General features: G+C 42.1%; 1 protein-coding gene across 1 annotated transcript in view; it reads left to right on the top strand.

The window, feature by feature from the left end:
• LOC128380139 (myocyte-specific enhancer factor 2C-like) overlaps positions 1-12,968 on the top strand; it is a 37,058-nt gene that overhangs the window by 18,939 nt on the left and 5,151 nt on the right. The window contains exons 4-6 of the mRNA XM_053339841.1: positions 11,345-11,488; positions 12,056-12,248; positions 12,351-12,395. Of these exons, the coding sequence (XP_053195816.1) occupies positions 11,345-11,488; positions 12,056-12,248; positions 12,351-12,395 (382 nt within the window). The remainder of the gene's footprint in view (positions 1-11,344; positions 11,489-12,055; positions 12,249-12,350; positions 12,396-12,968) is intronic.

Here is a 12,968-nt window from a genome sequence, read left to right as displayed (position 1 = left end):
AAAGTCCGTGTAAAGTAAGAATAAATATGTGTTCTGAGTTTGACATACCACAGAAAAGTGTGTTGTTAACCACCCTGCCAAATTTGAATGATTAAAAAAATCGCCAAATATATGAAATTAGGCTTCAAAGTTGTGTAAAAATCAGCCTCTTTCTCTGCTCCCAAACGCTGTGGGCGTGGCCGCCGAGTCCGCTGAAGCCCCGCCCCCTACCAAGTGTCACCTGTCAATCAAAGTCACCACCTCTACCAGAAACATGGACGCTAGGTTTGAGAGCTTTCTGCTGCTTACTCGGCTGCTAGCTCGGTTACGCAACGTGGCAGTGATTTTTTGTGACCTATTTAATGTCTGAATTCACTTTACACGGCCTTTAAGATCAATTCATTGATTATTTGTTCTAGAAAATGGTCAAAAAACGCACATTACAGTTTCCTAAAAGCTTAGTTTATTTATTCAAATTGCTTCATTTGTTCGACTAAAAGTCTAAAAACCAAAAAATATTCATTTCTGTCAGCTGCAACCTTTTCATTATTGGTTAATTTGCTGATCAGTTTCTCTATTAATCATCATGTCTATAAAATATCAGAACATATTGAAAAGAAAAGTTGTTGGCATCACTTCCCAGAGTCAAATGTGACGTCCGACCAACAGTCTAAAACCCCAAATATTCACTTTACTGTCACGAATGAGAAAGAAATATATTAAATTAGCACATTTGAGAAGCTGAATGAAGCTAAACTTTTGCCTCTTTATGCTTTAAAAATGCCTAAAATGAGCATTCAGTTATTAATCAATGATATTTTGCTAATCGATTAATTGGTTTGAACCATTTTTTAATGTTCAATGTTCATAAATGTGAATATTTTGTGTTTTTTTTAGTCCTTTTTATGACAGTAAACTGAATATGTTTGAGTTGTGGACATTTGATACTTTAAACTAAGATTTTAGGAACATTTTTCTGACATTTTCTGGACCAAACAACTAACAGATGAACTGACAGTGAAATATAATAATCAGTTTTAACCTCATTGCTGATTAATCTCTATTAAACTCCTGTTACACTGAGAAAACTGTAAAATGACCCCTCATTTAATCAATAATCAAAACAGTTGCTGATTACTTTTCTTTTTGATTGATTTTTTTTTTTTTTAAAGCTGTAATTTAGTCCTCTTTTTTTTATTCAGTGGAGAAGAAAGAGAAAAAGAAGTGAGTCTGGGTCGTGTGATAGTAGCTGTGAAAAGACTCAGCACCAATGAAATATCAGCCAGACAGGAATTCAGTAGAAGAGAGGCTCCTTTGTTTTGGTCATCTCTTTTTTTTTTCTCTCATGTGGCGTGTTGGCATGTGCTTGTGTGTGTGTGTGTGTGTGTGTGTGTGTGTGTGTGTGTGTGTGCGTGTGCATGTGTGTGTATGTGTGTTACAGGCCAGATAAATATCAGCTTATTGTATTGCGCTCATTTAGCCTGGGAACCTTGTTTCTAAATATAAATCCTGAGGAGTTCTGCATTCCTCACTTTTACTCCGCTAACCTTGTTTTGCTTCGGCCCTGCTCTGTGTGTGTGTGTGTGTGTGTGTGTGTGTGTGTGTGTGTGTGTGCGTGTGTGTGTGTGTGTGTTTTTAACTGTGGCTCTGTGCTGTTTCAGATTAGAAACAGATGAAGTTTTCAATAAAGCACGAGCACACACACACACACACACACAGGCACACTCACACACACACACACACACACACACACACACACACAGAGTAAGTCCAGTTCCTTTGTGTTGGCTGCGATCCCTCCCTGCTAAATGGCTGGAAACCGGCAGTGGTATCTAAAAATAGTCCAGGACACAGCTAAGAATAGCAGTGACGGTCTGTGAGTGAGTATGTGTGCGTGTGCTTGTGTGTGTGTGTGTGTGTGTGTGTGTGTGTGTGTGTGTGGATAACTTGTGAGCCACTCAAAGGAAAATAAAGAAAAGGAAGAGAAGCAACTGGAGGCTGAGTAACCGAGACTTCGTTCCCCACACAACCTCCCCCGTCTTCCCTATTTCATTTTTCCCCTCTGACTCGTCACTTTTGAGCAATAGAGACGTTTTTTGTTTAAAGTCACAGTCTGTTTTTTAACCCTCCTGTTGTCCTCGAGTCAAGGAAGGGAGGGAAGGAAAGGAAAGGAGGGAGGAAGGAAGGAAAGGAGGGAGGAAGGAAAGAAGGAAGGAAGGTAGGAAAGAAGGACAGAGGAAAGAAAGAGAAAGAGGGAGGGAAGGTAGGAAAGAAGGACAGAGGAAAGAAAGAGAGAAGGAGGGAGGGAAGAAGGAAGGAGGGAAGGTAGGAAAGAAGGACAGAGGAAAGAAAGAGAGAAGGAGGAAGGGAAGAAAGGAAAGAAGGAAGGAAGAAAGAGAGAAGGAGGGAGGGAAGAAGGAAGGGAAGAAAGGAAAGGAAAGAAGGAAGGAAGAAAGAAAGAAGAAAAGGAGGGAAGGAAGAAGGAAGAAGGGAGGAAAGGAAAGAAGGACAGAGGAAAAAAAGAGAGGAAGGAAGGAGGGAAGGAAAGGAAAGAAGGAAGGAAGGAAGAAGAGAAAGAAGGAAGGAGAGAAGGAGGGAAGGAAAGAAGGAAGGAAGAAGGGGGAAGAACAGACGGAACGAAGGAAGGGAGGAAAGAAGAATTAGACGGGGGTCAATTTGACCCGGGAGGACGACACAAGGGTTAAAAAAAAATCCTTCTTGACTTCATTGTTGTGTCCTGTATGTTTTTTGGGAAGTGGCTCTTAAACAGTTTGGTGACCTTTAGCCGGAGTTAGAGCCGACTGTTTCCTAGTATTTCGAATCTTTGAGATAAACGAAGTTAGTTTGTAGCTGGCAGTGGCTCCATATTATATCTCATCTAACTCTTGGCACTCTCTCTTGAACTTGTTTTGCCTGTATTTATTATTTAATTATTATTAGTTTATACTCTTTCTCATATTCTCATTTACCCTGTTTTATAAGAAAGAAACCATTCACATTTAGTCCACTTGTGACATCACCAGTAGCATATCTAACATAAACACAACTAAGTGACCCTTAAAACTACAGCTGGACGTACTTCAATCTTCACATTTTCCAGCTCTATATTTATAATCTGTCTCTTTACTGGAATCCTCTTCAGGAAGTTTCTACGTAAACTAACTATAATAGCAGGATTTCTCACTTCTTTACTCCAAATGTTCAACTAACCCTAATCTCTACGCTAACATGCTATTTAATACGCTAAAACTGTGTGTGAGATTTTTTTTTTTAGTGTGTCTGAATCCTTAGTATGAAGCTAATAGTACGTGAACCAACAGTAACATAACAGGGACCCAAGGCAGCTCTGGCGTAACGTCAATAACGCTTTAATTTAAGTAAGTAAGTTCACTTTGCTAGGCGTAATTTATTCTCTAATATTAGTTCAGGCTTTATGGTTGGCGCAGGTTACCATGGTTACGCGTCTACGTGATAATTACGGCTTCAAAGATACACTAAAGTATGTTGAATGTATATTGAGATATTGAGAATGTACTTGCCTAGTAGGTGATTTCGGGCGCAGCGTAACACATGGAAACACCTTAGCAACCACCTTAGCAACCAGGATTCCGGTCGTTAACAGGCATGTGTGACAAGCTAACGTTAACTTGACGGTAAGGTAGAAAAAGAAAACGTCGCTAACAAAGCATTCATAGCAGGTTTGAAGTCCTGAGTTGTGACTTGCAGGCAACATTTTTTTAAAAACCTCAGCGGGTTATGGTTTGCGCAGGTTACCGTGGTTACGAGTCTCCAACCGGTAAAGAGGCTCTCAGGAAGTAACGTGATAGTTATGGCTTCAAACATACACTAGTAGTACGTTGACCGATAGTGACGCATATTACGTATGTAGTGCCTAGTAGGTGATTTCAGATGCAGTGAAACACACGGAAACACCATAGCAACCACCTTAGCAACTACCTTAGCAACCCCCTAGCAACAAAGATTCCGAAATGGTTGGTCGGCTATGGGCATGTGTGACAACTTTGCGTTAACTTGTCCACAATATAGAATAAAAAAACCTTGCTAACGAAGCATTCAGAGTATTGAAGCATTGAAGTCCTGAGTTTTGACTTGTAGGGAGCATTTCTTTATTTTTTATACACACGTTCACCTCCAGTTTTGTAACTTTGCATCGTGGTCACTACAGTGGGCAGCTATGTAAAAGCTGTTTTCTTATATATATACACATGGCTTTCAATGGTATAGTTGCTCTTCAGCCACCACAGTGGACACTAGTGCTTCCTCTCATATGCTGCCACCCACTGGCCAGTAGTTGTAACTGCAGCAGACATTTCTCAAAACCAAGAAGCCAGAAACTCAGAAATATCTCACCAGTCCTTTTATAGTAGGAGATCCTCGCTGGTTAATACAATTTGGACACATTAAGCAACATCTAAGGAGTAAAAACCTTGTCTTGTTATACTCTCTAAGTGTTGATTCCATGTTAGGAGGAAATTACAATGAATCAACTATCCTCTAAATCAGAGGCGTCAAACTCATTTTCATTCAAGGGCCACATACAGACCAATTTGATCTCATGTGGGCCGGATCATTAAAAAGATGGAGGGAAGGAAGGAAAAGAGGGATGAGAAGGAAGAGAATACAGGAAGGATGGAAGGAAGGAAGGACAGGTGGAAGAAAGAGAAGACCGGAAGGATGGAAGGAAGGAAAGAGAAGACAGATGGAAGGAAAGAAGGGAAGATAGATGGAAGGGAAGGAGGGAGGGAAGGAAGGAAGGAAGGAAAAGATGACCAGAAGGAAGGAAGGAAGGGAAGGAAAGAGAAGACAGATGGAAGGAAAGAAGGGAAGATAGATGGGAAGGGAAGGAAGGAAGGGAAAGAAGACAGGGAGGAAGAAAGGTAGGAAGGACAGACGGAAGGAAGGATGGAAAGATGGAAGGAAGGACAGACGGAAGGAAGGATGGAAGGAAGGAAGGAAGGAAGGGAAGGGAAGGGAAGAGAAGACAGATGGAAGGAAAGAAGGGAAGATAGATGGAAGGGAAGGAAGGAAGGAAAAGAAGACATGAAGGAAACTGGGCTGGATTGGACCTCTTGGCGGTCCGGTTCTGGCCCACGGGCCGCATGTTTGACACCCCTGCTCTAAATCATGCATCTCTGACTCTGTTTAAACTACAATTTACATTATTACTGCAGCTTTGTTGCTCTTTAAAATACTTCATCTGCAGAAACCTTATTTTTTTGGCGGTATATCAGATGATTTACGTTGTTATAACTTAATTAGAAACAATGTTTTCAGTCTTTATATTTTACCGAGGTCGAGCGCAGTGCCTCATAGAACAGCCCTGAAGAGGATAGCAGAGGAAATACCATCTGAGTCGTGTTACATGACACATGATTATGTTCTTACATGTCAGTATTTTCCTTGTTATTACAGCACACAGCTCTTAAATTATTAGGAAACGACAGGAAGTGTTAAATAAAATGTTCATACGTCACGTTAGGTCGAGTTCCTTCTCTAAGCTTGGACAAAAAAGATCCATCTGCTGTCGGAGCGGTAGTAGTGGGATGGTGTAAAAAAGCTGCATGTCACACACACACACACACACACACACACACACACACACACACAACCACACGCTGGCGAACACATGTACTCATAGCATCATCTGAAGTGGAAGTGGAGCAGGAGAAAGAGAAAGAGGAGGAGGAGGAGGAGGAGGAGGAGACCACCCACGAAAAAACAGACGAGTGGAAGAAACTGAAACTGAGGGAAAAATCAATGGAAAGAAAAGCAGTGAGGGTAGAGGTGTGGATGGATTTAGGAGCAGAGGGTGGGGGGGGGGGGGGGAGGGCGACGGGGTATGATATTACAGCATCCTTACTTCCACCTGTCCTCCAGGAAGCTGTTGAAACCACCTGTCACACACACACATACACACACACCCTGACACACACATTCCTAAACAGGGGTGGAAAGTTACAGGAGTTAAGATTTCTTTATTGTGTCATTTGTCTCACATGCACGACATACTGCGTCCTTTGCTGAGTGGGAGCAGTGGGAGCAGTGATCGGAGGCTCTGACAGGAGTATTAATCATTACATACATGTGTTTGACGCCGAGAGGAAACCACACGAACACGCCAAGAACATGCAAGCGTGGGACGGGGCCGGGGTTTGAACCCAGAGACCTTCCTGCTGCCAGGCCAACGTGCTGTAATGTGGAGCCAGACTTTAGTATAATTTACAGTTTCATGATATTTCACTGGAGTATTTCCATTTTAAGCTTTATTCTAGTTTCCACTCAGTTATTTTTATCTGCCAGTAGGGCTCCACACTTTGAGGAAAAACCCTGACATAGGTTACTGATACGTTGAACTTTAGCCATGTGATGGATTTGTAAGAGCTGATAGAGCGCCACCGCTTCCCCCAAGTGGTCACTCGCGGTATTGCAGCTTTTTAAAAAATCCCCCATAGACCTACATTGTAAAAGAGACAAATGTAAAACTGTTGAAAAGCTTAATTATGACTCTGTATGTTATGAATTTTTGATCCATGGAGGTTTTATATTTGTAAAACTTTCCTCAAGCCCAGAAAAGCTGATTTAAAAGTCTGTGACGTCATCACAATGTAAAGTCTGTGGGCCGAACTAGAGAAACACTACTGTAAAGTCTGTGGGCCGAGCTGGAGAAACACTACTGAGCATGTAACCAGCTCTTATTATACATCCATGCATCCAGCAGTTACTGATCAACATTATCATTCATTAGGAGTCATATTTCTGTCCACCTGCTGAATTTAAAGTCCAATATTCACTCTCATTAAAGCTTTTACTCTAGAAAACGACTCTATGAGAGCAGCTGAGAGTGAACCAAAATAGTAAAGTTGCAGCCAGACAGTTAAACAATGAGCTGAAACTCAACTATAAAGCTCCATAAAGCCGAGAGGAGCCACAGAGACAATACACACTGACAGCTCAGACAATAGCGGCCTATTTAATTATAGAAATGATCATTATAGATGCTTTAATTATCATAAAATCCACAGTAACAATCCAGCTTCCTTGTTTTTTTCTTATTGTTACTATGACCACATGGTATTTGATTTTATCTTATTGTTATTTTTTCCTTATTGTTCTTTATTTAAGTTGAATGCAGGACTTTTTAAGTTGTAATGGAGCATTTTTATAGTGCGGTTTTGCTATTTTTACTGAAGTTAATTAACCGAATACTTCTTTCTTCCACCTCCGTTCCTGGCTGCGTCGAGGTTACCCAGTCGAGCTTTTTTTTTTTGTTTTATTGAAAAAGGAAGGAAGGAGTGAGTGAGTGGGTGTACAGTAGAAACGTCGTGTACAGTCTGTGTGTGTGTGTATGTGTATGTGTGTGTGTTTGTGTATGTGTGTGTGTGTGTGTGTGTGTGTGTGTGTGTGACGGTGGGAGTGACGAGAACCACTGCGAGCAAAAAATAGCCTTCTACGGCCATCCATCCTCCAGCCAGGCTAGCATTGGTGGTAACTGCCTCACCCTCACCCCCCTACCCTTCACCCCCACCCCCACCCCCTCCTCCTCCTCCTCTCACCCCCCCCCCCCCCCCCTTCTCACCACACACCCTCCTCTGAAGCAAAACAGGTGGACATGACTGGGATGAGTGGGATAGCTGAGCCGTGTGTGTGTGTGTGTGTGTGTGTGTGTGTGTGTGTGTGTGTGTGTGTGTGTGTGTGTGTGTGTGTGAGAGAGATACTGCTGCAATGACAGACTGGACTAATGGGCTGTGAAGTGCTGAAGCAGACCACCGAGAGCCAAACCACATACTGTACAAGACACACACACACACACACACACACACACACACACCATCATCATCATCATCATCATCATCATCATCTGATACATGAGAGCAGAGACAGATTGCTCAACAGTGAGGCTGAATATCGACACTGATCTCCTGATTCAGTCCCATTTTAATTTTAATAATATTAATATTTGTATTAAAAAGCTTCTCAGTGAGCATTTCTGTGGTTTCCAGTGATGAACATGAGCCTAATTTAATCACTTTATCGGTCTGAACAAATAACCGAATATTTGCGGCGTGTCGACATTTACAAGAGTCAAAAAATAACTTAAATAATAACAAGCTGTAACCCTTTAGAGCAGAGGACCAGATCATTAAAAGATGGATGGAGGGAAGGAAGGAAGGACAGAAAGACAGCCAAAAGGGAGGAGGGAAAAAAGGTAAGAAGGACAGATGGAAGGAAGGAAGGAAGGAAGGGAAGAAAGGAAGGAAATAAGAAGGGAGGAAGGAAAGACAGGCAAAAGGAAGGAGGGAGGAAGGTAGGAAAGACAGATGGAAGGAAGGACAGAAGGAAGAAAGGGAGGAAGGACAGATGGAAGGAAGGAAGGAAAATAGGAAGGTAAGAAGGACAGATGGAAGGAAGGAAGGAAGGAACAAAGAAAGGATATAAGGAAGGTAGGAAGGACAGATGGCAGGAAGGAAGGAAAATAGGAAGGTAAGAAGGACAGATTCTTCTCCTTCTGTCCTTCCTGCCATCTGCCCTTCCTACCTTCCAGTTTTTCTTCCTTCATTCCTTCCTTCCTTCCTTCCTTCCTTCCTTCCCTTCCCTTCCCTTCCCTTCCATCTTTTTAATAATCCGGCCCACATCAGATCAAATCAGTCTGTATGTGGCCCTTGAATGAAAATGAGTTTGACACCCTTGCTGTAAGGACACAACTATCCACCCCGTTTCAAAATAAAACACCAAAAAAAAAAAAAAAAAATGACCCAAATAATAAAATATGAGCATGTGTGTCTCTCCAGAAAGGAAACACTGGAGCTGATCGAGACACAGAGACAGAAGGTTTTGGTTTATTGAAGTCAGGAGATGAAAGAAGGAAGAAGAAAATGCTTTCTGACGCGTCTCTGCTGTGAACTGTGTTATAAATACATTGAAATGGATCTTATTGTGGAAAGCGTGAGGCCTTCCTGTTCATGGTTAGATTAACATTTTAATAAACTGGAGTGAAAATATAGATTAATAAAGACCTGAGTGGTGTTTGTAGGTTTCACCTCCAGTTCTACTTCCTGTTTGGAGCCTGAGAGACCGAACTGAGGGCAAAGATGTCACAATAAAAAGTCTTAATAAGGAGACTTTAAGCTAAAGGTTAAAATTGTTATAAATACGTTTAAATGCATCTTATTGTGGAAAGCGTGAGGCCTTCCTGTCCATGGTTAGATGAGCGGTGTGATGTGGAGAGAGAACATTTTAATAAACTGGAGTAAAAATATAGATTAGATGGTGTTTGTAGATTTCACCTCCAGTTCTACTTCCTGTTTGGAGCCTGAGAGACTAAACTGAGGTCAAAATTTCACAATATTAACTCTTAATAAGTCTTAATGAGGAGACTCTGATGAAATAAGGAGATTTTCTTATGAACTCAGATCTTGTTTCATTTCATTTTTGTGGCCGAACAATAAGAAGAAACACAAGCCGACACATCCTCATTTTATTTTTATGTATTTTTTAAACATGTAAAGAGTTATGAAATATGAGAGGAGAGCGTGTACTGTGTTATAAATACATTTAAATGGATCTTATTGTGGAAAGCGTGAGGCCTTCCTGTCCATGGTTAGATGAACATTTTAATAAACTGTTTGGAGCCTGAGAGACTAAACTGAGGGCAAAGAAGTCACAATAATAACTGGAAAGTCTTAATAAGGAGACTTTAAGCTAAAGGTTAAAATTGTTATAAATACATTTAAATGGATCTTATTGTGGAAAGCGTGAGGCCTTCCTGTCCATGGTTAGATGAACATTTTAATAAACTGGAGTAAAAATATAGATTAAGAAACATGCAGAGAAGACCTGAGTGGTGTTTGTAGGTTCTACTTCCTGTTTGGAGCCTGAGAGACCGAACTGAGGGCAAAATTTCACAATAAAACTCTTAATAAGTCTTAATGAGGAGACTCTGATGAAATAAGGAGATTTTTTTATGAACTCAGATCTTGTTTCATTTCATTTTTGTGGCTGAACAATAAGAAGAAACACAAGCTGACACATCCTCATTTTATTTTTATGTATTTTTTAAACACGTAAAGAGTTATGAAATATGAGAGGAGAGCGTGAACTGTGTTATAAATACATTTAAATGGATCTTATTGTGGAAAGCGTGAGGCCTTCCTGTCCTTGGTTAGATGAAGATTTTAATAAACTGGAGTAATAAAAATGTAGATTAACAAAATATGCAGAGAAGACCTGAGTGGTGTTTGTAGGTTTAACTTCCTGTTTGGAGCCTGAGAGACAAAACTGAGGGCAAAGACGTCACAATAAAACTCTTAATAAGTCTTAATAAGGAGACTCTGATGAAATAAGGAGATTTTTTTATGAACTCAGATCTTGTTTCATTTCATTTTTGTGGCTGAACAATAAGAAGAAACCCAAGCCGACATCCTCATTTTAATTTTTATGTACACACATAAAGAGTTACGAAATGTCAGAGGAGGAGGAGGAGGAGGAGGAGGAGGAGGAGGAGGAGCAGAGGGGGTGATGATGATGATTTAAGCTAAAGGTTAAAGTTAAGTTTAAGGTTAAGGAGTACGAGGAGTCTCAGCTCATCCAGTCAGTCACTGTAAAGTCTCCTGTTGGGATTTCTGCTGCAATGGCGCCCCCACGTGGCCAAAACAGACATTGCATGCTTTTATTTTGAAGGCTCATACATAACTAGTGCCTTTATTTTACTTTATCAGAGGAAATACACTTCTAACTTAAAGGATAAATGCCACGAATGGATCTTAAACAACCCGCCAAGGGGTCCAATTCGGCCTTCCTTCCTTCCTTCTTTCCTTCCTTCCATATTTCCATCCTGTCTTCTTTTCCTACTTCTTTCCTTCCGTCATCCCTTCCTTCTTGTCTTTTCTTCCTTCCTTACATCTGTCTTTCTTCACTTTCTTCCATCTTTCCTTCCTTCCTTCCTTCCTTCCCTCCGTCCTTCTTGTTAATGATCCGGCCCACATCAGATTAAATTGGGCTGTATGTGGCCCTTTAATGAAAATGAGTTTGACTCCTATGGTTTAGTTCGTTTTGTCTAACAAGAAGAATTTTTTTTTTTGGAGCATAAAAACACAAAAACAAGAAAATGTGAACAAAACAAGAAAATAAAAGACGTTTAAGGTGCTGAACATGTAATAATTAACTTTATTTATATAACACAAATACTTTACTAGAACAAATATAAATAGAAAAATAAATTCAGACAATAAATCAGCAGCAACACGAAGAGTAAAGAAGTTTTGGATGTGCGATGTGTCCAGATTCTCATGTTTTCTTCTTCTGTGGTTTGTGTTCTCATGTTTTCTTCTTCTGTGTTTTTTTACAGACGCTGCGTAAGAAAGGTTTAAATGGCTGCGACAGCCCCGACATCGAGGCCGACGACTCTGCAGGGCAGAGCCCCGAGTCCGACGACAAGTACCGAAAAATCAACGAGGACATCGACCTGATGATCAACCGCCAGAGACTCTGCGTACGTTCAGCTCTCATTTAAAGCAGGGGGGTCAAACATGAGGCCCGCGGGCCAGAACCGGACCGTCTAGGGGAGCAATCCGGCCCACTTTCCGTCCTGTGTTCTTTTCCTTTCTTTGTTTCTTCCTTCCATCTGTCCTTCCTTCCTACCTTCCTTTTTTCCTTTCCTCATTCCTTCCTTTCTTCCTTCTGTCTTTCCTTCCATCCGTCCTTCATCCTCACCATCCTTTTTTCTTTCCATCCGTCCTTCATACCTTTCTTACTTCTGTTCTTCCTTCCTTTCTTCCTTCTTTCCTTCCTTCTTTTTTTCCCTGTCTTTCTTTCCTTCCTTCCATCTGTCCTTCCTCCCTACTTTCCTTTCTTCTTTCTGTCCTTCCTTCCATATGTCCTTCCTCCCTTCCTTCCTTTCTTCCTTCCTTCCCTCCATCTCTTTAATGATCCGGCCCACAGAGTATGTGGCCCTTGAATGAATATGTGTTTGACCCCCTCTGATATAAACTGATATAAAGTCACAGATCGGTTTTCTTGCTGCTTACTGACGGAGTTCTTCTTCTTGATGCTCGTCCAGCAGGGTCTGCCCCCCTCCAACTACGACATGGGGGTGTCCCTCCCCGGCAGTAACCCCACCGGTATGCTGTACTCACACCCAGGCATAGGGGGCGCTCTGGGTAACCACAACCTGCTGCCAATGTCTCACACACACCCCTCCCTGCAGAGGAACAGCATGTCTCCCCAGCGGCCCCCCAGCCCAGGAAACACAGGTAGGTTGGTGCCAATGACTCGATGCTTCCAGCTGTGTAACATCTGGCTCGATGATTCCAGCTGTGTAACATCTGGATGTCTGACTGTCCGTCTCTCTGCAGGACTGATGGGATCCGAGCTGCCGAGCACCGTCGTCTCCAGCGTGGGTGAGTTCAGTCATGAAGAGATGCAACTAATCAACCAATGAATCAATGAGGAGGGAGGAATGAAGGACAGAGGAAGGGAAGGAAGGAAGGAATAAAGGGGGATGGAGGAAGAAGGAAGGAAAGGAGGGAGGGAGGGAGGGAAGGAGGGAGGAAGAAGGAAGGAAAGGAGGGGCGGAGGGAGGGAGGGAGGAAGGAAGGAAGGAATAAAGGGGGATGGAGGAAGAAGGAAGGAAAGGAGGGAGGAAGAAGGAAGAAAAGGAGGGAGGGAGGGAGGAAGAAGGAAGGAAAGGAGGGGCGGAGGAGGAAGGAAAGGAGGGAGGGAGGGAGGGAGGAAGAAGGAAGGACTCAAACACTGATCCACACATTAAACCAACATCTTTCATACCCCTTTTCCACCGAGCTGGAGCCAGTGCTGGTTCGGAGCCAGTGCTAGAGCCACGAACCGTAAGAGGTGCTTGGATTAGCACCAACTGAGCACTGTTGCTTTTCCACCAGCAAGGAGCCACATCACTGCATAACATAGCCAGCATGCACCTTTGAAGCACTTCCATGATTCACCAGTGAGAGGCAGCA

This window comes from Scomber japonicus, chromosome 19 (assembly GCF_027409825.1).
Source record: "Scomber japonicus isolate fScoJap1 chromosome 19, fScoJap1.pri, whole genome shotgun sequence".
Lineage (NCBI taxonomy): Eukaryota > Metazoa > Chordata > Actinopteri > Scombriformes > Scombridae > Scomber > Scomber japonicus.
Note: the sequence above shows the minus strand (reverse complement) of the source record. Positions and strands in the feature narration are given on the sequence as shown.